This window comes from Seriola lalandi, unplaced genomic scaffold (genome assembly GCF_002814215.2).
Source record: "Seriola lalandi dorsalis isolate HSWRI2012SDOR001 ecotype SW California unplaced genomic scaffold, Sedor1 jcf7180002054585, whole genome shotgun sequence".
Taxonomy (NCBI): Eukaryota; Metazoa; Chordata; class Actinopteri; order Carangiformes; family Carangidae; genus Seriola; species Seriola lalandi.
This window is the reverse complement of record NW_019525138.1, coordinates 769,655-796,171: the sequence shown is the minus strand read 5'-3', so window position 1 is coordinate 796,171 and position 26,517 is coordinate 769,655. Positions and strand designations below refer to the sequence as shown.

The window sequence follows — 26,517 nt, the reverse complement described above, 5'->3', positions numbered from 1 at the left end:
ATTTTATTGTTGGAAATGTGGATCTATCATATTTTGCATAGGTCGTGAACACAGCGTAAGTGTCCTGTTTGCAGCCAGTTCTGTATTATTATGCATCATCATTGATCCAGAGAGGAAATACACCTTTGTAAGCGTGAGTCCATCAGTTCTGTACAAATGCCTCAGAGTGTGTGACAGCATCTCCATGTTTCAGTCACATGCATTCAAACTGCAAGCAGCACAGTCAACAAGGTGGCAACATCAGCCGTCAACAGCCAATCACATTTTCACCGGACTACAGGTGGAACGGATGAGCGATCCCTCTGCAGTTCTCTCAAAGCTACAGATTGTGTCAGTTCAGTTAAAGCTGCATTCGTCAACAGATTTAGAGATTTATCAATGAATAAAATGTCTAAGGTCAGACTTGTAGGAATGAAACTCAGAACTATCACTAACTGCAGGCCTTCACTCCTTTGTAGCCTCTTCTAGCTCATTGTTTCACTGCACATTGTGCTTTCATCATGCCAAACAGTAAGAAGCTGTTTTCAGAGAAACAGCTGTATAAAGCCACTGTCCTGTTGGTGGAGGCCGAACACACAGCTAAAGTGAATGGACTGATATTCGTAAGATGACCAGACTCCAAATGTATGTCTGCTGGATGTGTAAACTGGCAACTTTAACTTCAACTTCACATGGAGCTACTCAGTCCTCTAGTGGCCAAAAAAATGGATTAATGCAGCTTTACAAGAACCATAACAGTGTTGTTTGATGTTTCGTTCCTGCTGGCCAGCTTCCAACATCTAACAGTGCTTTACATTCTTCTATGTGTTCCTCTTAGTTTCCATGCAGCCATTTCTCATCATTACCACCATACGGTCTGAAAATGAACTTTGCATAACTTACCTGATATGCCACCACTGCATGGCAAACAAGTGCAAATCAGTATGCCCCTACAACTGCCACATGATACAGTGTATTATGTAACCCAATTCTTTCAGTTGTAAGTCTCTACAGAACAGGCTGTGTCTGCTTGGAAGAAAAAAAACATCTAATATAGCAGAGCAGACAGACAAAGCAACTGTGCATTTTATAACTAAAGCATGAAAGTTTAGCAGATAAGCAACATACCCCAAGGTTTTATTCCAGACGTGGAGGCAATTTATATCTGAAATCTGGTTACCTTGAGAGGTCATGACCTCAGCATTGCATTTTGCCAGTTTTTGCCCCATTTCTCCTTTATAATCATTGACAACATTGATAACTTCTGCAGTGTGTTCTATGGAATAGAGTAGAATTAGAATTAGCGCATGGTCTGGACCACACTTACTCCAGGGGGCTCTGCCCTGTCCCAGAGGTCACATCTGAAATGTCTCCACGTCTGAAAATAAACTTCATGGTTAATAGAAACACTGGAGATAGTTTCATGCTTTAGTCACAAAATGCACAATAACCTTCCAAAAACAAGCTCATCTGCTTCATTAATAAACTCAGCTTTTGGAAAATGGTCAGCAGGTAAAGATGATTTACAGTAGATAGGCAAACACATGCATGGTATGTGTTCTCATTGGACAGCATCATAAAAGACGTCATCTAAACTGGAACATCCTGTTCCTGTTGCAAACCTTCAAGACTACATTTAGGTGCTCGCAGTGTGAACAAACAGCAACTGTGTGTGTGTGTGTGTGTGTGTGTGTGTGGAGAAATGTGTCTGAATATTGCTGTTGTTGTATAAAACCACCCATCTGCATGAAAATCGGAGAGTGCTTATTCTCTTGTCGGCAGCCGGGTCACTTCAAAGACATAAAAATCACTACACACACAAGTAATCATTAAAGCCTTTAATTTAAATCTGCTCAAAAAAATAAAAAAGGCAGCAATGTAGTTTTTCCTCAACAACAGCAATATGCTCTGTGACTGAATCATGCTGCACATAATCCTGATGTGTGTGTGGTAGGGTTGGAGCAATGCTGCTGACACTGTAAATAGGTGGTCAAGTTAGTGCTGATCCCCTTTAAGGAGCAGTTCATCCCCAGATTCAACATGTGGTCATCACCCACTCATCCTCATGCAAGCTCAAACAGTGTGGAGTTTGTGTGTCAGTGTAACATGCAGTGAGTGTGATGATGCTGCTTCATCCCAGCATGACAACTGAGGATCCTAGGAACATGTTCTGATAGAGCACCAGAGCGCAGACAGTAACAAACACACATGTTCTGCTGCTAGTGCAGCTTAGTAAGTGTTCTGAAACCAAATGATTGGAGTACATGATTATCCCCCCAAATTCCTGGAAGAACATTATTTCATAGACCAGACACTAATCATGTCAGACAATTTTAACAAAGGACATTTCATTCTATAGAGTTTCAGGCAAACTTCACGCTGATGTTTCTCATACACAAGCAAAAGGAAACAACAGAATAAAAAAAAAAAAGTGACTCAAAATCACACATTTGTAATAACACATATTATGAAACATCCAGCAATGTAATATAAAGACAAATTAATGCTGTTGCTTATTTAATATTTACTAAATCAAATAGTCAACTAGTAATCATTTTCCACTAATCAATCATTGGCTGGCTAAACTACAGTGACACTAAAGCATACACATCCATGTCTTTATTGTTTTTATCATTCAGATCACACACACGCACGTTTGTACTAATGTTTGACTTACGTATAAAATCATTATCATTTAGCTTCAGAACACTTATTTTATGGCTTTTTCCAGACACTCGCAGAATATATGATAAATCTCCATATTTCACATTAAAGTACTCAAACAGTGTTTACGTCATTAACTGCATGTCACGTTGTTTGCTCAGTTGTCATAGTCTGAGCTCAGCTGTCATCAAATGACACAAACATGGATGTTGATGTGATAATGCAGAGGAAGATCTGTGAGAATGATTTTGTCAAATTACGTCTTTTAAGGGCAAGGTCACTTTGACACGCCATCTGCAAAACATGTTCCTGACAGCTTCAGTTACTCTCCTGAAGGTTTACACAGAGCTCACTGTACGACACACTGACACACAACCTCACTGACATTCACACTGACATTATTTCTGGGTGAACCCTACCTTTGTCTTTAATCTAGATTGTATTAGTGGTGCAGCTGTTATCAATGATTTGACCTCTCCTCTGACTATATGAACCTGACTGATGGTTCCATCACTGGTTAGTTTGTTGCACCTGCCAGAGCAGGACAGGCCGCAGACAGGCAGCGCATGTAGCATCTGATCTCACAAGCCATACTGGCTGAACCCTTGTGTGTGAGTGTGTGAGTGTGTGAGTGTGAGTGTGTGTGAGTGTGTGTGTGTGAGTGTGTGTGTGTCTGTCTGTGTATGACATCTGTCTTATCACAGTTTATCCCTATCCAGTAGCTCCTGTAGTTCATTCTGGATGTCCTCTGGCAGCTCCAGAGGAGGAAGGTCATCCAGACACAGGTCTTCCTGAGCTGGCATCTCCAGTGGGGGCAGTTGGGGAATTGCAATCTCCTTCCCCTTCCCTGTGCTTTTCTTCTCCTGACCCCCCCCTGTTCCCATAGCACCACCCGCTTGCGGGAGCACCCAGAGCTCTGAACGCTCCACGAAGTCTGCTGCCTCCGCCGCCTCAGAGCGCAGCCGGTTGTTTTCCGAACGCAGCCGCTCGTTCTCAGTCGCCAGGCGCTGGTTTTCATTCATCAGGTGGTCGACCAGGCGCCGCAGGTCCTCGATGGTCGTTTGTTGTTCTTCCAGGCGAGTTTTGTCATCTTTGGTGGTCTTAGATCCAGGGCACGGTGGAGTCAAAGGCTGGCAGCCTCCAGTCTGCCGAGTCTGAAGCTGGTAGAGTAAGGTGTCATACTCTCTCTCCCTGACTCCTCCACACTCTGCAGCCGAAAGGCCTGGGGAGCCGTGGGGCAGGAGCTGGCCTGTGGCCTGGGTGTGGGTAAGGAGGGCTGGACTGCTGGAAGGCTGCACTGCGCCAGGTCGGGCCTTCGTTGCTTCACGACGAGCTTCTCTCTTCCAGCGCTCTTGGATCAGTCGCTGCTGTTTGATATGACTGTCCCTCTGCAGCTCCATGGACAGACGAGCCTACAGACACACCATCACACATCAACACCAGCCACAGCACTGGCAACATTAACTCCAACACAGACAGAGAAAACTAATACAGAGCTAAAATGACCAGAGCATGGTCTGTACATGTTGCTGTCTCTCTTTACACCCCTTTAATGGAAGGAGAATTCAGAAGGGGTGTTCCAGTGAAGATATCTTGGCCCTGATCCTGATTTATATGAATTATTATGTCTTATCCTTAACATATTTATTTACATTGTAAGGATTGGAACTACTCCGCTGAAGGAAGGGTAAAAGAGAGGTCCCTTCAGTAGGTGAATATTTTGGGAAATATGCAATAACTTATGATGTCGTTCTGAGATATATTTATTGGTAAAATCTTAGAAAGTTCAAAACGCAAATATGAAACAAACTAAAAACCCTTTTTTAACCCATCAATCATTAAATAGTCCTGTGGTGTATTTTGCTTATTCCATAAAAAACAAGTATGAGAAACTCGAGTACATGATCTAATTAAGTTACTTCTAGATATTTTACTGCTTGCTAACTGAAAATAGCAGAAAAAACTATGTGTACAAGCCTAAGTAAACAAGCCTCGGTGTACAGGGAAGGTTTTCTCCATCAGGTTAACAAATTAAGCATTGACACAATGGATTCACTCTCTAATCACTGGAGAACGGAGGTATACTTCCTTTACCTGGTTCTTAGTGGACACTCAGTGGCCTGCCCAGTAAAAGCTAAGGTTTCTGCATCCCTGACAAATACTGTATACAAATACATGAATAAGAGTCCTACTTTCCATTTCCACAAATCTGTTTTAAGCAACGTGGACTGAAGTTGAGTCATGAAAACAGATGTTCCAATAAACCAGGCTCATCATTTCTTCTACTGCTGCTATATGTTCCCAATGACCTGACTGAAGGCTGTGTTCCAACCAGGCTTTGATATCAGCGACGACAAAAGCATGAATGGTCAACAGAATAGTTGCACTAGTTCAAGGAACTCACTGAACACACACACTTGAGTGACTCACCTGCTCACACTCTGTCTTCTTCATTGCGTCTGTCAAAAGATCTGGGGGGAAAGCAGAGACAGAATTGAGCGACTTCGCGAAGCTGCCAACAAACTTCACAAAGTTTCATCACCAACACAAGTAGAGCCTGCGACTACTTACAGACAGGCAGATAATGAAGGCTCTACCATATATACTTTACACTCACACAATGAATGATACTATGAAACATCAGCTTAATGCACACATTGCAGTCAGAAAGTATTCAGACAGCAAAACACTGTTTGTTGTGTTGGTTCTTTTCCTCACTTCACTTCCCTGAATTCTATTGCTAACTCTGCTGTCTTGAGGTTGTTTAGCCCCAGGCTTTTATCGGAACCCCTTCCTGTCTGTGTGCAGACTAGTCCCCGTCCTGGATCTGCAAACTGGAGGAGCTTTATGGAGGAGCTTGTGGAGTTATCATTTGTAAATGGACAGTATAGAAGAGGCGAGAGCACACAGCCGTGTGGTGCTCCTGTGCTGATGGTCAGACTGGTGGAGGTGTACTTTCCCAGTCACAAACGCTGCATGTGGTTTGTCAGGGAGTTAGTGATCCACAGATAGACTGGGTCAGACACAGTTGGCTTGGTGTGGAGAAGCTCTGGCACAACTGTATTAAACGCAGGGCTGAGGTCAAGAAACAGGATCCAGGTGCAGGTTCCCCAGCTGTCGAGATGCTGGAGGATGAAGTGCTGTCTGTGGAATCCAGTGTGTTAGCCTGGTATGCAAAATGCATGGGGTTTATGGGTGGGAAAAAATATTGATAAGATAATCTATTGTAAATCTTCCTTATGCAATCCTCTGGCACAACATAGATATGTTTATTAAAACATGAAGGCACGCTAAACAGATTTCCTCACTAATTTGACCTACAACAGTCACTACTCCATGACTCCTCATGGTGGCGCTTCTCAAATGAATGACCATAAACTTGCAGTGAAGAAGAAGAAACACAGACGCTCAGACAGTGGGAGACAACAAATCACAGAGGAACCGTACTCTTTCAAGTGGAAACTCTGGTACTGATAAAGAAAACGCAACATTAACACTCCACACAGACACTGCCGTAACAGGCAGACCACAGACAGTGTCCTGCACACAAACACACTCACACACTTTAACTACTCAGTGCTGTGTCAACAGCCACGCTCTATTTCTTCCAAGAGAGAGAGCGGGCCATTTATTCTCACAAACCGACACACACCTGGACATAAACACACGCAGGCTTCATCATGAGCGGACCGGTCGGCAGTCTGCTGCTAATGAGACTGAATGTAATACACACACAGATTGACACACAAACACTTACACACCGGGCATTTTTCTGTCAGCTGGAAGGTGACTGAGATAAAGACTGCATGAATACTGATGTGTGATAGCAATGTGTCTAGAATTACATAAAATAAGTTGATTTTGCTTGTTAAGCACTGAAGCAATGTATTTCTTTATGTGCTTATCACTTTTGGAAGAGAAATGTGTATTTTTGCATTAAAACACTTTAACTGAACTAAGCTGTTCTGCTTTGTGCAGTGAATGTTCACCACTGGTAGCCGAGGCTGATGAGAGCCAATCAGGAGCGACTGTGGGTGTCTACATCATCATCTCTAAACATCTCTGTTTTCACCCGTCCAGACTACAACACAACCCCAGAGTCTTCAAACTAAAACAGGGCCAGCAGCCTTTCCAAAAGTCTCTGTTTTCTGTGCTCGAAAACACCGGAGTCGTGTGGGCGGGAGGAGGAAACGCAGCAAAAGAAATGCATTCTAAAACGATAACGCAGTAGTGTGGATGTAGCCTATGGCAACTGGACTTGCTTGAGGTTTTCGAAGTTGCTTCACCTCTCATCTGAAAGACTTCTGCAGTTTTAACTGACTGATTGGGAGTCCCAAGCGTTTAACCTGTTGTGGGAGCGTTAACACCTTGACAGTCGTTGAGGAGAGTCGTTGACCCACCTGGCCATCATGTGAGTGGTTAGGGTCACCTGACAGGGTTTTTCCTGCTTAGAGAATTGCGAGCCAGCCACCTCCGCCAAATTTCGTGCTGCCTAAAATAACGTTACATCCCATCGTGTATGTTTTTTTTGCAGAAATGTTTCAAATCACAGATTATTTTAAGAAGAGAGTTTGCGAGGAGTATTGCGAGGACAGGTAAAACAGTGCAGGGTGCAGACATCATTAGTTCTTCTAATATGGAAAAAGAAGGTTAATTCATGTTACTGACGAGATACAGTTAATGAGCCAGGACTGAGAGTAGACCTAGTTCTCAGCCACAAGTGGAAGGTGCCGGTGGAGGAGAGGATCAGAGCACGAGAGAGGAGTCAAGGCTAGAGTACCAACTCTTTAGGAGTGTGCTAAAGAGCGTATTAGAGAGATAATGATAATGAAAATATAAATTGTTTTTCTCTGGCTAGAATGTGTACATGGCTGTCCTAAAATGGTGGGGGAGTGGATGCAGAATGAGGGAGAGGGGAGTCCAGGTTGGCCCTTTGTCCTTTGAAACTACAGTACTGTCGTGGATGTACTCATCCAGATCAGTTGATCTGTCTCTCTGAAAACGCCACTGTCAGTGCAGTCCAGTGCTTCATAGACAACATCACAGTCATCGTTTCGTTCACTGTCATAATACTTTCTGATTTACTCTCAAACATCACCTCTGTATGTCATAGTTCATCTCATATACTTGTTTTAGGGCAACTATACTCAAAGGCAGGGAGTGTCACAGACAGTGTCAGTGCCATAAAACCTACCTGCTGCTTTTCCGTGGCAGGAGATGGCCTCTTCATACTTTCCAGCCGCTACCAAACGGTCTGCCTTCCTGCACTGCTGATGAGCCTGAAGAGAGGGAGACACGTGGAGGGGACAAAAGGTAATGGAGGAGATGAATAAAAAAATAATGGATACACATAAGTTAGAGAGAAGGAGTGCAATGCATTACAAAAATGATAAAATAGGAGTGGAGGGGTTTTCTGGTTTGATATTAAATGTTACAAAATCAGCAGCTATTTTGATATTCGATCAATTATTTAAGCGATTTTAAGAAGGAAAAATAATAAACATTCTAGGGCTCTACAGTGAGAGCATTTTGCTCACATGTGATGGAAAATTACAGTGTGTGAATGTGGAAGATGATTTGGCCACACCAGTAAGTTCTGAACCGGTTCTCAATTTGTAAGAGCCAGGAGCATTTTATCTGTGCCTGAAGAGACCTGTGAGTGAGATCAGTAGATCGGGAAATAAGATGTTGGTGTTTATGGTGCACGCTCTCCTCTGCTTGGTGTCTGACTGAGGGCAAGGCGCAGCTCCTCCACACAAAGCAGACAGCAGGGCAGCGACACTGCAGAGGACAGCATGGCGTCGGGTAATGTGAAATGTACTCGAGTAGACAGCAACTATACTCGTTACTGTATGTGCAATAAAACCTTTGTGAGTAAAAACTAAGCGGCAACCTCCAAAGCTGACAAATTAAGTCAACACTGAAGAACCAGAAGCTGCAGTTCTGCTAATGACTGCTCCAACAGTGAGTCAATCCCTATAGACTCCCATGTTAAAATGTCCAACTTTACAGCAGAAATAAAAATGTTTACAGCCTGGTACAAAAACAGTTTTGGTCTCTAGAGCTAATTTCTTCCTTCATGACAACTGTATGGGGGGTGGATTTTTATATAAATTTTATTAACACTAGCACCGCCAAGACGGTCTGACAGACCATTTGGGTTTTTATTATGAAAATAACTTTGTCTAAGTAAAAACTACAAGTCTCTCAGTCCATGAATTTTCCTAAATATATGTTTTCTGGAGCCTAGAAGGTATTAAAAAGATTTCTGAGCACCAAAGTGGTCATGTCGACCACTGTGGAATTATAGCAATGTTTCTATTTTGCAGTTTTCATGTGTCTATTATTTTTTCACTGGTTATTGTTTTCATTTAACATTAGATTTTTATATGCAGATCTGGAGAGAAAGCAAGAAAGAGACAGAGAAAGAAAGAGAGAGAGAGAGAGAGAGAGACAGAGAGACAGAGAAAGAGAGCAAGAAAAAAAAAATGCACCAGATTTAGCCTACCAGCAAAAACTGAAAAGAAACAGAGGGAGGGGAAACAAGAAGAATATCTGATGTTCAAGAGGCTCTGTCACGTTCTCAGGACCTGAGCGAGGGGGGGTCTGATGGTTTAGTGATGAGGACAGTCACTGTCAGCTGGCACATCTGTCAGCATATCCACTCCAGAGACAGCCACTTCACAAACTTTATTTTGTGAGTACAAACTAGTTCTTGATTTTATAAATAGTCGGACTATAGGCTACAAACAGTAAGCAACATCTAAAATCACCCTCATTTAGTTATAACGAATAAAGAATTATAATGCAGCTTAATAAATCTCATAAATCTGTCCGGTCCAGTACACAAGCCACACCAGTCTCTGTGAGAGCTTGTAGGCTACTTGAAGTCACCCTTTGAGTGACAGGTTGGTGAGCGTTTGCTTGCCACCAACCAGCATGCAGGTCTCAGCTCCTCACACGCCCACCTCTTTGACCATTTTTGGATTACCCGGGAGTTCAGTGGAGTCAGGTACTGCCAAGATGGCGACGGTGAGCAGCTCACTCTGAGCTTCAAAACTGCTCTTCAGAAACCTGTGAGTGACATCACGGGGGCTACGTCCATCTCTATTTACAGTCTATGGTAAAAACCCATTGAGACAAATTAATAACCAATAAACCAGCAAAACTTGCAGAAAAGCATTATTTTGAGCTTTTCCCCATCCACTGTCGGTTATGTGCTAGTGAACTTGTTAGGCTAATAGTAAACTGCTATGAGCAAACTATAACGAAAGCTGTATGACTGTATGCAGCTTTAATATGTAGCCTAACTCGCCACATATCTTCAAACTCAGCAGGTTCTTGAGCATGTTCTAGCTGGCCTGGTTTATACTTCTGCTAAGGATTGACACAGCCTACAAACTGGCATATGTTGTTGTGAGCATTTATACTTGTGCGCTGGTGTGTCGCTCTGCAATTACACCACCAGAACGCAAAGTGGTGGTGGGATTTCTATGACATTGCGTGTGTATTTCAAAAAATGGTGACTGAAACTGAACAAATGTTGAACAGCAGTTATTTTAACTGAAATCATTGCAATGCAGAAGATGTTGGTGGAGACGGTGTGTTTGGAAGGGATCTGTGTGAAAAGTAGTCATTGAACCTAATTACTAATTTCATTAATGTACGATGGCTGTTGCATCTAAGATGTTACGCAGATGCCTTCCACCAGCTGGGGCTGCAGCCCCTACTGGCAGCAGTAGGGGGAAAGTGAGAAGCCATCGCTAACTGCAAAGCTAAGGTACTAGCAGATCTGAATAGCATGTAAACAACCGTGGAATTAGTGAGAAAGTCGCTAAAAAAAGAGAGCTACGAGTATTTGAAGTTTAAATGTACAGCGGGTAGTTTGCTGCTGTGATGAATAGCAACTTGGTTGAGGTAGAGCAGTAAAAAACACTACCAATAACAATAACTCCAGCAATCTGAAATGAGACAACATACTTACCACAGCACTATACAATACATTGGTATTTCAGTACATATACACTGTTCCCAGGTGAGAACAGCACTGAAAGCAACCAATAAATTCTTGTCAGATACTTAGCAGCCTGTGCATAAAACTAATATATACTCAGCAAGCAGTTTATTATATTATAGGGACAACTAGCTAAAATTAATGCAGTCTAATATAACAGTCCTGCAATACAAACTTATTCATGAAGGTAACAATATTCAGTTTCTATTAAAATGATTGTAGAGAGGTGTTGAATCATGATTCCTTTGGAGGATGTAGTATATGGTGCTGTTCAGCAGTATTACATTATACAGGTGTTTTCTATTATTATGCCAATGCTCATTGGGTTAACTGAGGTGAACATAATAATAGGAACACCTGGACACTACAGCAGTTGTCGTAATTTTGTGTTGGTACATTGACTCAAAATATGGGTTATCCGTCTCCTTGGTTACTAATTATGGGTATCAGATTCGGCCTTGGAAAAAACATTAGTCCACCCATAGTTGTTACCATTACTTTTAAATGTCCTCTTTGATTATAATGCTGTATACAAAATTGCTATAATTCAGATCGGGGACCTTAACTCAAAGGAATGACACTAACATTGTCCTTAATTGACAACAACGACGCATTTTACAGCTTAAAAAATATTGAGGTGGAAAAGTGTTTCATTGTTCCCCTGGGTGGTAGAGGTTGCGAACAGTGTGGCCATGACATTTTAAAATAACCTGCTAAAAGAGGGTTATCATCAAACGGCCTTGTGAAGAAATAAACTAGTAACAGAATAATGGAAGCAGACAGTACTTACTCCAACTTCAAAAGTATTTAAGCTCATTCTGTCGAGGACAAAACCAAAATGTACCATGTGTAGCATGTCCAGGCTAGCAGACAACAACACAAACACAGCAAGCAACGGAGCGGTTAGCCGCTAACTTACTGTAGCTTACCTATACAATCCCCTAGCTACAGTAACGTTAGCCTGTTATTGCAACATCGAGACCGAAACTTACGAGGTTGAGCGGGCTGTCTACGACCTCCATGGAGTCGATTCTTCGAAGGTTTACACTACATGAAAGGTATCTCTGTCCTACACGGACTGTCATTCACAATGCGATTAAAAATACTGAAAAAATAGTTGTAAGAAAATTACTGTTAGGGAAGCACAGTCGCCTCCACAGCCAACGCTGCGTCAACACGTCGTGACGTAAAACTGTTCTGGTCAGATGTTTTTACTGAGTCAAGCTACCGGAAATAGAAAAGATTTGCCATAAAATTAAAAGCCTTAAAAATAACAGTTGAAAAAATCGCAACAATTCAGGAAAAACACTAGTAAAAAACAGGTGTCGGATTTGTCCGTACACATCTATATTTCTTTATATTCATACAAATGTATTTACAAGTTGAGTCTGAACTCTTGCCTGCCTTATAACCAGTAAAGCACTAGCCAGGATTTCTGTGTCTCAGTATTTTAGTCGTGTTTTTATTGCGCCATTATGAGCGGAAATGCTGTGTCTAATGCTGTCTCACTTTACCCACTGTTTTGTTTTCGTTTGGGGCTCAAGAGGAAGTGAATTCAACAAATTGTGTGGTTGGTGGGTTTCAAATCACACACACATATAGATAAATGACTGGATTTTAACTTTATAGCATCTCAACAAGTGTCATTAGCCGTTTGCTTGTTTCAGAGCAGACTCTGTAGCTGACGTTAGATGACCTCTCCAGCGGTGATACACACGTTTAGACAGATTTAGCTAACGTCACGGAAGCAGGATATTAAACGCAGCACGAGCCGGTAGCGGGAAACACTGATGTTGATTAAAAAGAGAGGCCATAGGTGTGTGATAGCGTCCAGCATGGCCTCATTAGTCTTGCTCATGATAGTGCTGTACGGAACCATCGGCACCCAGCAGCAGCAGCAAGGCAGCTTCAGCCTCTCACGTGACTACCAGCTGCTGGGGAGACCCCTGTACAAACTGGACCTGAGCTGGCCGCGGAACCCAGAGCTCTTCATCGGGGAGGTGTTTGGAGTGGCTCTCGACCAGTTCGCTGGTGTGGTGTATGTGGCCCAGAGAGGTGAATACATGCACTACCTTTATTCTAGCAAACATTTATTTTTGCTTTACTCTGTTTATTCAACATGTTTTTGCAGGTTACCACAGAAAAGGTATTTTACAAATTTAACATATAAATAAAATCAGTTGGAAATGTCCATTAACATTTGTGAGTGTAAATCCAGATGTGAAAATACACTTGCCTGTGTATTCTCATCTGAAAATGTGAGTTGTGAATGTTTACCTCTACTTAATAATGTATCCTGAGCTTTTCAAATGCATCAATTTAAAATACTTTTTAATGCTGACTAACTCTGACTTGCATGGATGCATAAATGTGCACTGAGTGCGTATCTAATTGTTCAAATTAATACAGATTTTTGTAAAAGTTTACATATGTTCATAAATGTTTCCTAACATTTGTGAATATACTGTATATTCAAATTTAGAAATGTTACAGATTGCTCATGTTTCATGTAACTTCTCGTGTTCCTGCACAGTCTTAAATCTTTCTACAGCTCTTTGTAAATGTTATTTTGTTCACTCATTTGTAGATTTGCAGAAGTAGATTTGTAGCACCAATTGATTTTGAGCCTCATTGTATCAAGGCAAGATTACAAGAAAGTAGTAATGTAATTCAAATAAGGTTCCCTTTATAAAGGATTTGTAAATTTAACTAATGGCTTCATCTATGGTCAAGAGATTATTTACTAATACGTTTGGGTTGGCTCATGAAAAAACTTTTTTATGGTATTATTGCTCCTCCAGTACGAGTTGGAGTCAGGGCCCATGTCCACGTTGGTGATCTTGAGCACATAAGTGGCCATTAGGCCCATTAACCTTTACAAAGATAAGGCTGGTGTAACTGTATTTTTCTTCTGTTAATATATCCCATGAAAAGACTAAAACCACCAGTGTGTTGTTCGTGTGTCTCCCCACACTTGCAGATTCTCGTCTTCTGTCTGTGGCTCATGGCTCCAAGACCATTGGTTCCTACTGAAGACATAACTCTTTAAAAACACCTCACAAATATATAGTTTAATTTTTTAAAAAGTCTCAGTAATTTCCTAGAAAAGCTGCTCACTGTAGTTTTTAAGAAATGTTACTCAAATAGAAGGAAATACTGCATTTGTGGGGGACTATTTTCATTGGTGGATTAATCTACATTTTAAATGAATTGAAATAGATTTATATCCTATAACATGGGTTGCCACAGAGGTGCAATGTTTGCACAAGGTCAAGTAGTATTCCTGACAGACGTCAGTAATCTTGTACTGTGCTGTATGATCCGTTTAAACACATGTCCAACCTGAGTAACTAAAACAAAATGGCAGTGTACGGAATAGGCTGGACAACAGTGTTAATTCCTTGTTTGTGTATTCCCCTCTTCTAGAGTAAATTGACCAGCTGCTGCACATGCACTCCTGAATAGGGCTGCACCTAACGATTATTTGTTAATCGATTTATCTATCGATTATTTTTTCAATTAATCTATTATTTTTTTATTACTCGGATAATGTAACAACAAATTTACCCAAAATAAACAAAAAAAAAACTTGTCATGTATATTTCAATATTTTACTTCTTTAATACCTTTAGTTTTTTCCTAATAAAATTGTTATTTTTTAAAAGTTTCACCAAGTGCTACACATATTTAGAATCAGTAAACCTTAGCTAATAATAAATGTCACTCAGTAAAGACTTCAGTACAGTATAATAGGGAGAGGTTAATAGCCCATCAAAAAACAACCTTGAATTTTAACTTATTCTATGGATAACACTGTAAACAATAATAAATAAAAGAAAAAATTTCACACAGAAAATTGTACTTATTTGAGTTGTTCTAGAGATGATTTGAAGTTTCTATCTTCATCTGTTCATGAGTTATGCTCGTTCTCTGGATCAGTATTTACAGGCGTTTTTTTGTCTTCTCCTTCTCTGCTGCACTAAATATGTGACTGTCACATCCTTCTGTCTTTTTTTGTGACTTCAATAAACAGCACTGCTCCCATTTAGTCTGAGTATAAAGCCAAGGCAGGCGAGCGTGTAATTTGGAAGCGTATACGCTCCCACGTGCTTAAGAGGGTTAAAATAAGCAAATATGACAAACAAAGTGTTGCACTGCAGGACATTATTCACCTACAAAAAATAGCCCAGTCTTAACTGGTAATCCGTGTTTTACAGTCCTGTATAAAGTCTCTCCAAAATAAAGCTCCGCTCCAAGTGCTCGAGCATGGCGCCCCAGCCCTACTGTGATATGCCATTTTCTAATTTGCAGAGCACCATGTTGTTCGGTCCCTACTTAAAATACTCCCACACTTTAGATGATCGTGGGCGAGGTTGGAGTCTTAGGCGGAGTCCGTGCTCTTGACTAGGTGCGGCCATTTTACTTCCTCCTTGTGACGCGTCGCCCCAGCCCTACTCCTGAACCTCTGCTGGACTGCTGAACGCTGACGTCACCGTTTGTGCGTGTATAAAGTCCTCTTTGTTTCATACCAGCACGAGTCAGCTGTGTGCATATAGAAAGTGTGAGTTGCAGTGGTTACAGTTAATATTAATGACCCATGTGAAATTTCAGCAGAGGACATGCTTGGAAAAGTGCCCACTATAAACATTAAACCCCAAGTTTGAAGAATAGTATCAATAGTCATGTGTTTTTTTTTTTCTCTTCTGCGGTTTTCTTAAGGATCAAAAAAAGTGACGAGACTTGACTTTGAGCAAGTGAAAATCAAATCAATCCAAAATGTGCTGTGTGGTGTTTGCTACATGCTTCACTTAATGTTTGCCTTTTTCTTTGCTCCCAGGAGACAATGTGCCCAAGGTGCTGTTGTTCACCACAGAAGGAGATTTCCTCATGCCGTGGAACACAACCACACTAGAGATGCCTCATGGGATATTTTTAGCAGATGCAGCCTCATCAAACCCAACTGTGTGGATCACCGACGTGGGGAATGGCCCGTACGGCCACTGCATCAAACAGTACTCGCCATCTGGGAAGCTCCTTCAGGTAACAGCTTTATCTACAGTAGGATTTTCATTTGGTGCAAGGAGTTGTTGGCTCACGTTCCTGCAGCTTGGTTTGCATTACAAGTATTTCATATGATATGTAGAATTGAATCTTTTCTTCTACGTGTCAGGTGCTTGGTACACCAGGGAAGGCGGGCTCTGGGTTGAACCCTTTGCAGTTCGACCAACCAGCTGAGATCTTCGTCCACAGCTCTGGGGAAATGTACATCGTGGACGGTGATGGTGGAATGAACAACCGCCTCATCAAGCTGTCTAAAGAGCAGGAAGTGCTGTGGATGCACGGAGAGAAAGGACAGGGCCTGGCTCAGTTCTACATCCCCCACAGCGTGACTGTTGACAATGCCCAAAGGGTGTGGGTGGCCGACAGGGGCAACAAGAGGATCCAGGTCTTTAACTCCATCACTGGGGAATGGCTAGGCACATGGGGGAGCTGCTTCACAGAGGACGCCCCCTACTCAGTACGCCTGACCCCCGACAAGAAGTACTTTGTTGTTGTCCAGCTCAACACCAATCAGATTTCGCTACTGGATGCACCACCTGTGGGTTTAATTGGCCAGTGCAGAGTGGTGAGTGTGATCCAGTTGGCTGATGATGTGAAGCCCCACCTGGTAGACCTTGACCTAAAGACTGGGGCCCTGTATGTGGCTGAGATTGGAGCCCAGCAGGCTCAGAAATTCACCCCCTTCAGTCTGCGTGGCGGTTTCCTGTAGAGCCACACTGGGCTTTAGGGAAGAATGGAACTGGAATGATTAATCAATGATCCAATCATACGCATAACCAATTACTTACTAGGTATCTAAGGTTAAGACATTTATGTTTTTTTTTTTATAATACTAGTTTGCCCAGCCCCAGAAGATGCTTCAAAACTTCATGGATGTTTAGACAGTGCAGAAGGTCACTGCCATTTGTCCCCATATGCCCCCCGCACACCCGGACTACCATGGGTTTTGTTTTACTTGGGTGGTGTGCACATGTAGAACGCGTGAATAACGAGTGAGTAACAATAGGTTATAAAAATCTATCTAACTTAATGTTAGTAAATTACATCTTCCTTTCTCTCTCTTTGCTCTTTTTTCTCTCTCTCTCCCTCTCCATTCCCGTATCCCTCATTTCAAATTAAAAGCCCTTTGCAGAGTTATGTAACTGCAACTTCATGACATTGCTGTGGTGGCAATACTTTGTTGGGCTGTTAAATCAACATAATAATAATATAATCCTGAATACATCTTCAAAACATCCACAACAAGTAACAATATATTTCTTTAGTTTTCTTACAATGTCTGCTTGTGGTCAAGAGAGCATGATTATTAGGGAAAGCTGGTGGTCTTGTTTTAACACTAAAAAAAAGTCAACAGTGACTTGGAGCATGAGAAAGGATGTTTTTTTTCCATTCTGATTAATAATAAAATAACCTTCATCTTTCCACAGTGTTGTAAAAGCTAATCCCAACCTCACACACAAAAAACAGAGCACCCCCGGATTTCACACTGCGGCGCTGTGTTAGGATTAATAACAAAAATATAATAAAAATAAATGAGCAAGACTTTTGGCAAGACTATTTAGTTTATAAATGTCATTTTTTGTCCTCTGACTGAGTGTGTGCTATGGGATAAAGTTAATATTCGTTATTCAATTCAAGTTAATATTCGGTATTGAATTCAATGTATCAGTGACTCAAGAAAATGTCACTGGACAAGTATTTATTGTTAAATTCAAATTTCATCCATTAGTTTTAGGAAAATACTTGTGTAAAATTTGAAACAAAAACCACTTCTCATTTTAACATAATTATATGCAGGTAAATAAAACTTATATAGTTTGTTGTTCCTAAAAACCAATAGTGATCAATAATTGCTAATTTAATATGAACATATTGATGCTGCGCTTTTCATTGTTTCCTGCTGTTTTTGTGAAGCTATGTGCCACTTTTTCTTGCCTTTGCGCTGCTGGAGAGGACCAGAGCTCTGAAGCACAGCTGATTCCTTTCTTCACTGCAGACACTTTAAACCCTTTGTGTTGGCTCAGCCTTTAAACGGGTCCTGTGCGGTTTTTCTTGTAAACAAACAAAAAGTAAGTTTAACATTCTTTTTTTTTTTTTTTTACCAAAATGCATTTAGTATATCCCTGAGATCTAAACAAAGATTTAGTATTTTGAATCCTGCGTTGTTTACATCCACGTTTATTATTAGCAGTCGTCTTCTTGCAGGTACCTTTCTCATTGCTTTACCGCCACCTGTTGATCAGTGGAATAGTGCGACACGATAGGATGTGTCACCTGTGCGCACGCACGTGTATATCCTCGTTGTGTGTGGACGAGATCAGCGAAACTCAGAAAAACAGATCCATAATGGTACTGGAGGTGTAAAACTCCACAGGGAACCCTCGAGCCAGATGATGACTGTTTTCAAAGACTTTTTCTATGATAACACGTGTATATATGTGAAAAAGGCTGGAACTGAATTGTTTTGCACATGATTTAGTCTGAGTTGTCTCTAAATATCATTGAACTTGAAAGCACTTCACGATGCGGCGAATAAATATAGTGTTCTTTCTTAAAAAGGATTTTGCCATTGTATTTGTGTAGATTCCTCTCAGTAATCTTGATGACTGTCTTGCTTTATGTTTCCTGTGTTCTGAGAAGTGTATTGTGATAGTCGAGCTGGTTTGTGAGTGACTGTGTGTGAATCATCTGGAGGTTCAGTGAGGTAGGAGGTGATATATGTGTGTGTGGTCACAGTTCAGCACTAACAGAAAACTAACGCTGCTATGTTAAACTCACTGACTTTTGCTTTCAGACTCTGGTTTTCTAAATCTAAAGTAAATATCAACAAAGTTAATGTTTCCAATGAAGTAAAACAGTTCCCATGTTAAAGGGGCACTCCACCAATTTCACACATCAATTTAGTTCAGGAGCTTTTTCAAATAAAGAAAATAGCTTGGAAAGAATCTTAGCTCTTGTCCTTGAAGGCTACAAGTGTATAGCAAAGTCTGTGTTACTAACAGGAAGCATGGATGTTGAAAAGATGATGGAAATCGCCAAGCAGGGATGGTCTAACAGAAAGATACTATTGCACAATGGGGATTGTAGGATAGGAGTGTTTTTTGGATGAGGATACTTTGGCTGTTTCAGTTACGTCCTTTTAGTTTCCTGTGAGTCCCACAGTTTTGTGCAATACTAAATCACTGGAGTTCTCCACTAATGAGTTAATGATGAATGTGTTTAAAAGTACATTTGTTGAGACCTCTGACCGGGAAACATTTTCTGATTTGAACTATTTGAGATTGTTAATGTTCTTTTTGAACTTTTATCTATGTTATATTATGTTATATATATATATATATATATATATATATATATATATATATATTAATGTTTTATTAAGTCAGTGGATCTGGACATTGGTTTTTTTCTGCTAAAATGTGCTTGAAGCATTTTGTAGTTTCAACGTGTCGTTACATAATGTAACTGATGCTTTTACAACAACTTCCTTACAGTTCCAACACATGAGCTGAGAAAATTCTTTATTTACTTCTTAATTATCTTAAAAGAGCAGCTTTCAATTACTTGTAATGCATTGCAATGCAATGCAAATTTTTATGTCCTGATATACTTTTAAAACCAGTGTTCTATATTATGCTGACAGTGTTGTATGTAAAACAGCCAGAATGTTTGATTTAAAGTTAATATATAAAACTTTTCTGCATTAAAAAGTCTATAAATAACTACACTGATGTTATATATTTTTTTAAACTTATGTACTTACATTATCCCAAATGTTTCCATCAATTATGAAACCTAGAGAAATCTGTGTTTAATCAAGGTAACAGTCAGTTTCATCTGGTCGCCTGTCAATGGCATCATATCCCCTTTGTGCTACTTACACTACAACTGGATGAAGGATTTTAGTCATCAGATGTCTGTATCTAAAGTTGGTAGAGAAACAAGGCTGGTCTGTTTGTTTGAAGAGGAGAAGACCTCTGTAAAAACCTCCTGACACCGAAGGAATCCTAACCGAGAGAAGCAATGGTGGTGAAGACAACAACTCCCATGATCCTATGCTACTTATGTCAACAAATGTCATTTTTTGTTATTTCGATTAAGACTTCCTTTAATAAACCTATCGACCTTTTAAGATAGATAGATAGATACTTTATTTATCCCCTAGGGAAAATTCATGTGTCCATTAGCTCATTGTTGATGATGATAAAAACAGTTAAGAATAAATAAACAATAATAATTTCTGTTCTGCAGCGCAGTGAGATGAGACGTTTGCTGCAGCTGTAGCTGCTTCTCTGTCCACCCAGAATGTTGTAGAGAGGATGGTTGGTATTGTCCAAGATGGCCTCCATCTTACATTGCATGTGTCTCTCCACAACAGTCCTGAGTGAGTCCAGACTCCTGCCAAGCACAGACCCAGCCTTTTTGACCGGCTCGTCCAGTCTCCTTGTGTTCATGTCAGACATGCTGCTGCCCCAGCAGACTGCAGCATAAAAGAGTACACTGGCCACCACTCACTGATAAAACATGTGCAGCATTTCACTGCAGACGGCAAAGGACCTGAGCCTCCTGAGGAAAAAGAGCCGGCTCTGCCCCTTCAGGTAGATGGCATCTGTGTTCAGGGACCAGTCCAGTTTACTGTCCAGGTTCACACCTAGGTATTTATAAGTGTGCACCACCTCAATGTCCTTCCCTCGAATGTTGACTGGCTGAAGGGTGGGCCTAGACCTCCGAAAGTCTATGACCATCTCCTTGGTCTTGGAGGTGTTCATAAAGAGGCAGTTCTTGTCGCTCCATTCACTGAAGGCCATTGCCAGATCCCTGTACTCCTCTTCCTGCCCATTCGTGATACACCCCACAATAGCTGTGAGTATTTCTGGATGTGACAGGACTCAGAGTTGTATTTAAATTCCGCCGTATACAGGGTGAACAGGAACAGAGCCAGAACAGTCCTCTGTGGAGCCCCAGTGCTGCTCATCACAGTCACCCAGCCTGACGTACTGTGGTCGTCTTGTCAGGTAATCCACAATCCAGGATGTGAAGCAGGGATCCACCCTCATCCCTTCCAGCTTGTTTTAAGGAATGGGGGGTTGGATGGTGTTAAATGCACTTTAAAAATCAAAGAACATAATCCTCATGTAACCACCTGTCTCATCCAAGTAAGAATGGGCCTGGTGGAGCATGTAAAGGACGGCATCATCCACTCCAATATGTTGTTTGTAGGCGAACTGTAGGGAGTCTGGTGCATGTTCAACCTGTGGCCTCAGAAGGTGGAGAAGCAGCCGCTCCAGGTCTTTAGTCATTTATCTCAGACGGTCGTCCTACTTTAGGTACCGGAACAACACATGATGTTTTCCACAGGACCGGGACCCTCCCTGTTTGAAGGCTTAAGTTAAAGATCCTCCTCAGCCAGCTGGGCTGCACAGTCCTGTAACAGCCTGTTGCCTTTCCAGGACATAGCCTCTTGAGCTGCACCCTCCCCTCCTCCGCTGTAAAGGACAGGAGACTTGACCCCAGTGTGGAGGGAGTTGCAGCTGCAGTGTCAGGTTGTGAAGGAGATGCTGTAGGAGAAGCTGCAGCTGAAGCAGTGGGAGAGAGAACAGGTGAGGCTGTGTCACACCTGTTGTAGAACAGGTTGAACTCGTTGACCTTGCCCACATCACCTGATGTTGCCAGGCTGTTATTCTCTTTATAGCCAATGATGATCCTCCCCTTCCCCACCTCTCTGGTGTTGTTGTGCTGCAGCTTCCTTTCTACTTTCTTTTTGTAGTCCTCCTGTAAACCTTGCCAGTGTTTGCTATCAAATATCAAATTTTGGTGGAATTTGTGTTGTGCTGGGATCCAGCCATTCGTTGACATCAGCAGACTCCAGTTCTAAACTAGTAGTAGTAGTGTAGGTAGTGTTGCACTAAGGCAGCAGAAGGAGGGGGGCCATTGGCCCTTTGGCCCACCTTTACGTCCTTGTCATACATTATTTATTTATTTTTTGGGGCTTTTTGTGCCTTTATTGATAGTGCAGTAGAGAGAGACAGGAAATGGGGAGGCAGAGAGAGGGGGAATGTCATGCAGCTAAGGGCCGTCCGATGCGGGACTCGAACCGGGGCCGACTGCAGCGAGGACTGTGGCCTCTACACATGAGGCGGATGCTCATCCAACTGAGCCACTCCACTCGACCATCATACATTATTTTTAAGTCATGGATCATTGTATCCCTGTTTTAATCATTCCCATTCACTCTAAGACATCAGGTAAAATAAAGCAGACAAACTATTTATACATTTTAATCCAATCAGAGATGACATTGTGTAGGAGAAAGACCAACAGCAGATAATATCAGTCTGTTACTGATGAAAACTGAAGCAGCATTCTCAGAGACAGGACTGTCTTTGTTTTTTGTTTTTTTCTTACATGTTTTGCAGCTGTTGATTTCCAATCAAGGCAGGGAACCCAGCCTTTGCATTTTGTTCTGATCAAAGTGTGTTTCAATAAAGTGCTGGTGACAGCTCACATGTAGCTTTGACTTACAACTGAGCATTTAGTCCACTTTAGTCCAAACAACCAAGATCTATATCATGCATCACCTTTCAGCCTAAAAATACAGAGATATGATTTTTGCCATACCCTGAATCTTTTCCATATGGAACCCATACTGGTGGGTTTTACAGATAAGCAGTTGCACAGTGGTTAAGAAGCTAGATGAGATCTAGGGCACACCACTAGATGGAGCTCAGTGACAGCACAAATAAATTCAAAAGTGCTCAGTAAAAAACATTTTTATATTTATTAATACATATTATTTATTTGCACTACTTACATTTTTATTTGACAATTTACAGTTGTCAGCGAGTCTATAGTTCGACAGTAAATGAGGTGGATCCACAAGGACACAAATATGGGTTTATGGGTTATAAAATAACTTTGAATAAATAATACACTGTGAAATCTACACTAGTAAAACCAGATTCACTTATTTGTTTAGTAGCTAACAAAGAAAGTAAGTGATTTATAAATGTGTTTTTGCTCACAGCAGGGTGTGTAAAAACACACTTTGTAACCAGTTAATTACCTTTTTTAATATAATACACATTTGAATATTTTTGTGTGTGTGATAAATTTGTACTTTATATCTTTGAAATGTAAAAAACGTGGAATGATGTATTTTATATTTGTGGTATAATCTTAATTCAGTTGCACCCAGTGAATATTTAGGAATTCACACCTACAGCCTGTTTACATTTTGAGGTTAATTCCTAGAACATCAGCCCTGCCCACAAAGAACGGTTCTTTCCAGCTGCCCTGCACTGCTCTGCCCTCAGCTCTGTCTGACAGGAATTCTGTAGGCGTCAGTGCAAACAGACATATGTGAATTGAGTCATTGCTTATTGAATGAAAGCTAGAACTGGCGAGAGAGAGAGAGAGAGAGAGAGAGAGAGAGAGATCTATAGCAAGCAGCTGCCAGAGAGGCAGAGAGCTATGAGTGAGACAGAGAAGGGTCAGATGAAGAGGGAGATGAAGGGGGTTGGTTTGGTGGAGGTTTGGGTGAATATAATACAACACAAAGCTTAATAACACAGTGGTGTCATTGTGGCAGGGCTGTAGTGGCCTCTCAGCACAAGAACAAGAGCGGTGAAGAGAGCATGGAGAGATGTGGAAGCTCAGACTGTACTCACTGTGCTGAAGCCTGGGATTATGACCTCTGTCTGCTGACTCCGCTGTAAATTCCCTCAAGAAGCCCCCTACTCATCAGCCTGCCTCTGTACGCCTGGATCGGGAGGCATGGGGATGAGAAATGAAGGGTGCAGATTCATTTTGCTTAGTTTTTACCAACTTTCTCTGCATGTGTTTCTGTCTTGTCTTGTTAAGCACCTGTCCTAACCACACATATATGAGTCTAACTGAGTATTAGGGTTAAACAATTCACTGAAATATTACTGAAATCACAATATGGCAAAGTACAATATCCGAATTGCAAGAGCTGCATTATATTTTTTATAATTGTTTATTTTTTCATATTTTTTCATAATGGTAGCACTACAACGCTTCATAAATGAAGTGCCAACAAAGACTGTAAAAAGAGGGATGTAGCCTCGGTGATGTCACCCACAGGTTTCTGAAGCAGTTTTGAAGCTCAGAGTGGGCCGTTCTGCCGAATCCAAAATTGGGCAAAGAGGTGGGGCGTCTGTGGAGCCGAGACTTTGGTGCATGCTGGTTTGAGGCAAACATAAGCTCAACCAACTGTCACTCAAACAGGCCACGCCCTCAATTATGCAGAACTTTAAGCCTTGATAAAATTGAAATGAATGAGTTACATAAACCCCACCCTCCGATACAGTTGTCACGAAGGAGAAAATTAGCTAGAGACCAACACCATTGCTTGTATTAGCTGTAAACATGTTTATTTCTGCTGTAAACTTGGACATTTTAACATGGGAGTCTATGGGGATTGACTCATTGTTGGAGCCAGACTCTAGTGGTCATTAGAGGAGCTGCAGTTTTTTGGTACTTCCATGTTGGCTTCATTTTTGAGCCTTAGAGGTTGCTGCTTGGGTGCCACAGAGATGTAAGGGAACATGTTTATTTGGTACAGACTCCCAGCAAAAATCACATCATCAACATTTCCATATATTTTTTTTCAGTGAAAGTGAAACATAAAAATGACCATTCCCACTTTAATCATGACTCATATTGCAATATCTGTCAAAACAATCGCTATATAATTTTTTACTTTTTTGCATATAGATAGATAGATACTTTATTTATCCCTTAGGGGAAATTCATGTGTCCATTAGCTCATTGTTGATTAAAAAAAAAAAATAAAAAAAATAATAATAATAATAATAATAATAATAACAGTTGATAATAAATAATTATTAGATTAGTCCACTTCCTTTGGCTGAGGTGTTGTATAGCCTGATGGCAGTGGGAACAAAGGATCTCCTGAACCTCTCTGTTCTGCAGCGCAGTGACATGAGACATTTGCTGCTGTAGCTGCTTCTTTTTCCTGCCAGAATGTTGTGGAGAGGATGATTGGTATGGTCCAAGATGGCCTCTATCTTGCATTGCATGTGTCTCTCCACAACAGTCCTTAGTGAGTCCAGACTCCTGCCAAGCACAGACCCAGCATTTTTTATTTATTTTTTTTTAAGTATATTTTTGGGGGCTTTTTATGCCTTTATGATAGCACAGTAGAGAGAGAGGACAGGAAATGGGGAGTGACACGCAGTAAAGGGCCGTCTGATACGGGATTTGAACCGGGGCCGACTGCAGCGAGGACTGTAGCCTCTACATATGGGGCACCTGCTCAACCACTCGATGCCCCAGACCCAGCATTTCTTACCAGCTTGTCCAGCCTCTTTGTGTTCATGTCTGCCCCAGCAGACTGCAGCATAAAAAGTACACTGGCCACCATATTGTTCAGCCCTAATAAGTATAAAACTGCCTGGAACCCAAAATACAAGGAAAATGACAAAAGGCACTACAAGAATGTAAAAATCTTTAGTGACAGTTCAAGGATGTATGATATGTAAAAATTTTTCAAGGTAGAACAATGTAAAACAATAAACTGTAAGACAGTCAACAAAAATGACTTGGTGCTGGATGCTGAGATGATATTACTATTATTTGTTCAAATTCATTTTTTTCTCATTTTTGTTTGTTCCATCTGAGAATTGTGTTGTTTTATGTGTTTATGTTTGAGTCATCATATACATTCATACAGCTAGTAATTGAAAAGAGATCACCATAGGACTTTAATTTAAAATGCTATTTAATTTTGATTTTTGATTAGTTGTCTCTTCTGCTTGCTCTGAAGCTGCATGACATTTATAAGAGGCTGATTTGCTCTGTGTTAGGCAGTCCAACCAAACATTGTGTCTTCATTCAACAATTTCCAAGTTTTAGGTTCTTCTTTTATCCTCATCAGGTGCACACACGTCAGTCAGTCAGTCAGTCAGTCAGTCAGTCAGTCAGTCAGTCAGTCAGTCAGTCAGTCCACTGGCTCCCTCAGAGGACTCCTGAAGGCTCAGGTCTGAGAGCACGTGCTCTGTCGGACAGCTTTGAGTTGGGGAGACCTCAGCGACTTCACTTGTGACGTCAACCCTTGACTCACGAATTATTTAATTACTAAAATGACATCAAAACAATAAAATATTCAAATTATATTCATTTTCATTATCATTGACTATTGCAGGAGGAGCTATGGGACACTTCAATAAATGCCAATCACAGCCGTTCCTCTAATCAATAACAGACATTTTAATGAGCCAAGAATTCAGCAGGAAACTTTCCTCCAAAGACTGCTCAGCTCACAGACCACGATTTGATTTGATATCTGATTTAATTAATATTTCTGATTTCATTAGAATTTTTTTTGATTAAATCAGATTTTTTTTGGTTTTCAATTGTTGATTTGGATTTTTATTTCATACCATTCTGATTTTTTATTAGATTAGATTTCTGAGTAGATGTGATTTTTTGATTTGATTTGATTTGATTTGATTTGATTTGATTTGATTTGATTTGATTTGATTTGATTTGATTTGATCTGCCGCCGGATGCGGTGGCACGCACCGGAAGCTGAGGCTGGTGGATCGTCTGAGGTATTTGCTCCTGTCATAATTACTATGACCACTAGATTTCTCCTAGCAACAAAACTGAACTATGGGTCATGATAAGCTGCTGATCAGAACACCTGTGAGCTTGTTTTTTACAGGAGGACAGTCTCGAAATGCATGTAACACTGCCAGACAATGTGAAATAAGATATTTTCTATCTTGAAGATGACTTAAGTAAAAACAACCTAA

The 26,517-nt window shown here is 41.0% G+C and overlaps 2 protein-coding genes across 2 annotated transcripts; one reads left to right on the top strand and one right to left on the bottom strand.

The window, feature by feature from the left end:
- Nucleotides 1-1,802: 1,802 nt before the first annotated feature.
- nrbf2b (nuclear receptor binding factor 2b) lies at nt 1,803-11,848 on the bottom strand. Its single transcript, XM_023418934.1, has 4 exons — nt 11,650-11,848; nt 7,838-7,922; nt 5,074-5,114; nt 1,803-4,055 (listed from the first exon to the last, which is right to left on the bottom strand). The coding sequence occupies exons 1-4, from the start codon at nt 11,740-11,742 to the stop codon at nt 3,342-3,344; spliced, it is 933 nt and encodes a 310-aa protein (XP_023274702.1). The 5' UTR covers nt 11,743-11,848; the 3' UTR covers nt 1,803-3,341.
- Nucleotides 11,849-12,167: 319 nt separating this feature from the next.
- On the top strand, nt 12,168-19,440 carry LOC111664273 (NHL repeat-containing protein 3). Its single transcript, XM_023418797.2, has 3 exons — nt 12,168-12,712; nt 15,495-15,697; nt 15,828-19,440. Exons 1-3 carry the CDS (start codon nt 12,448-12,450, stop codon nt 16,425-16,427), a joined length of 1,068 nt encoding a protein of 355 aa, XP_023274565.1. The 5' UTR covers nt 12,168-12,447; the 3' UTR covers nt 16,428-19,440.
- Nucleotides 19,441-26,517: the final 7,077 nt, after the last annotated feature.

Coding starts and splice junctions, on each gene's coding strand:
- LOC111664273 (XM_023418797.2), top strand. CDS start 12,448: ATGTTGATTAAAAAGAGAGGCCATAGGTGTGTGATAGCGTCCAGCATG. Junction 12,713..15,494: donor GGTGTATGTGGCCCAGAGAG/GTGAATACATGC, acceptor CTTTGCTCCCAG/GAGACAATGTGCCCAAGGTG. Junction 15,698..15,827: donor CATCTGGGAAGCTCCTTCAG/GTAACAGCTTTA, acceptor TCTACGTGTCAG/GTGCTTGGTACACCAGGGAA.
- nrbf2b (XM_023418934.1), bottom strand. CDS start 11,742: ATGACAGTCCGTGTAGGACAGAGATACCTTTCATGTAGTGTAAACCTT. Junction 7,923..11,649: donor TAGACAGCCCGCTCAACCTC/GTAAGTTTCGGT, acceptor CCCTCTCTTCAG/GCTCATCAGCAGTGCAGGAA. Junction 4,056..5,073: donor AGAAGACAGAGTGTGAGCAG/GTGAGTCACTCA, acceptor GTGTGTCTGTAG/GCTCGTCTGTCCATGGAGCT.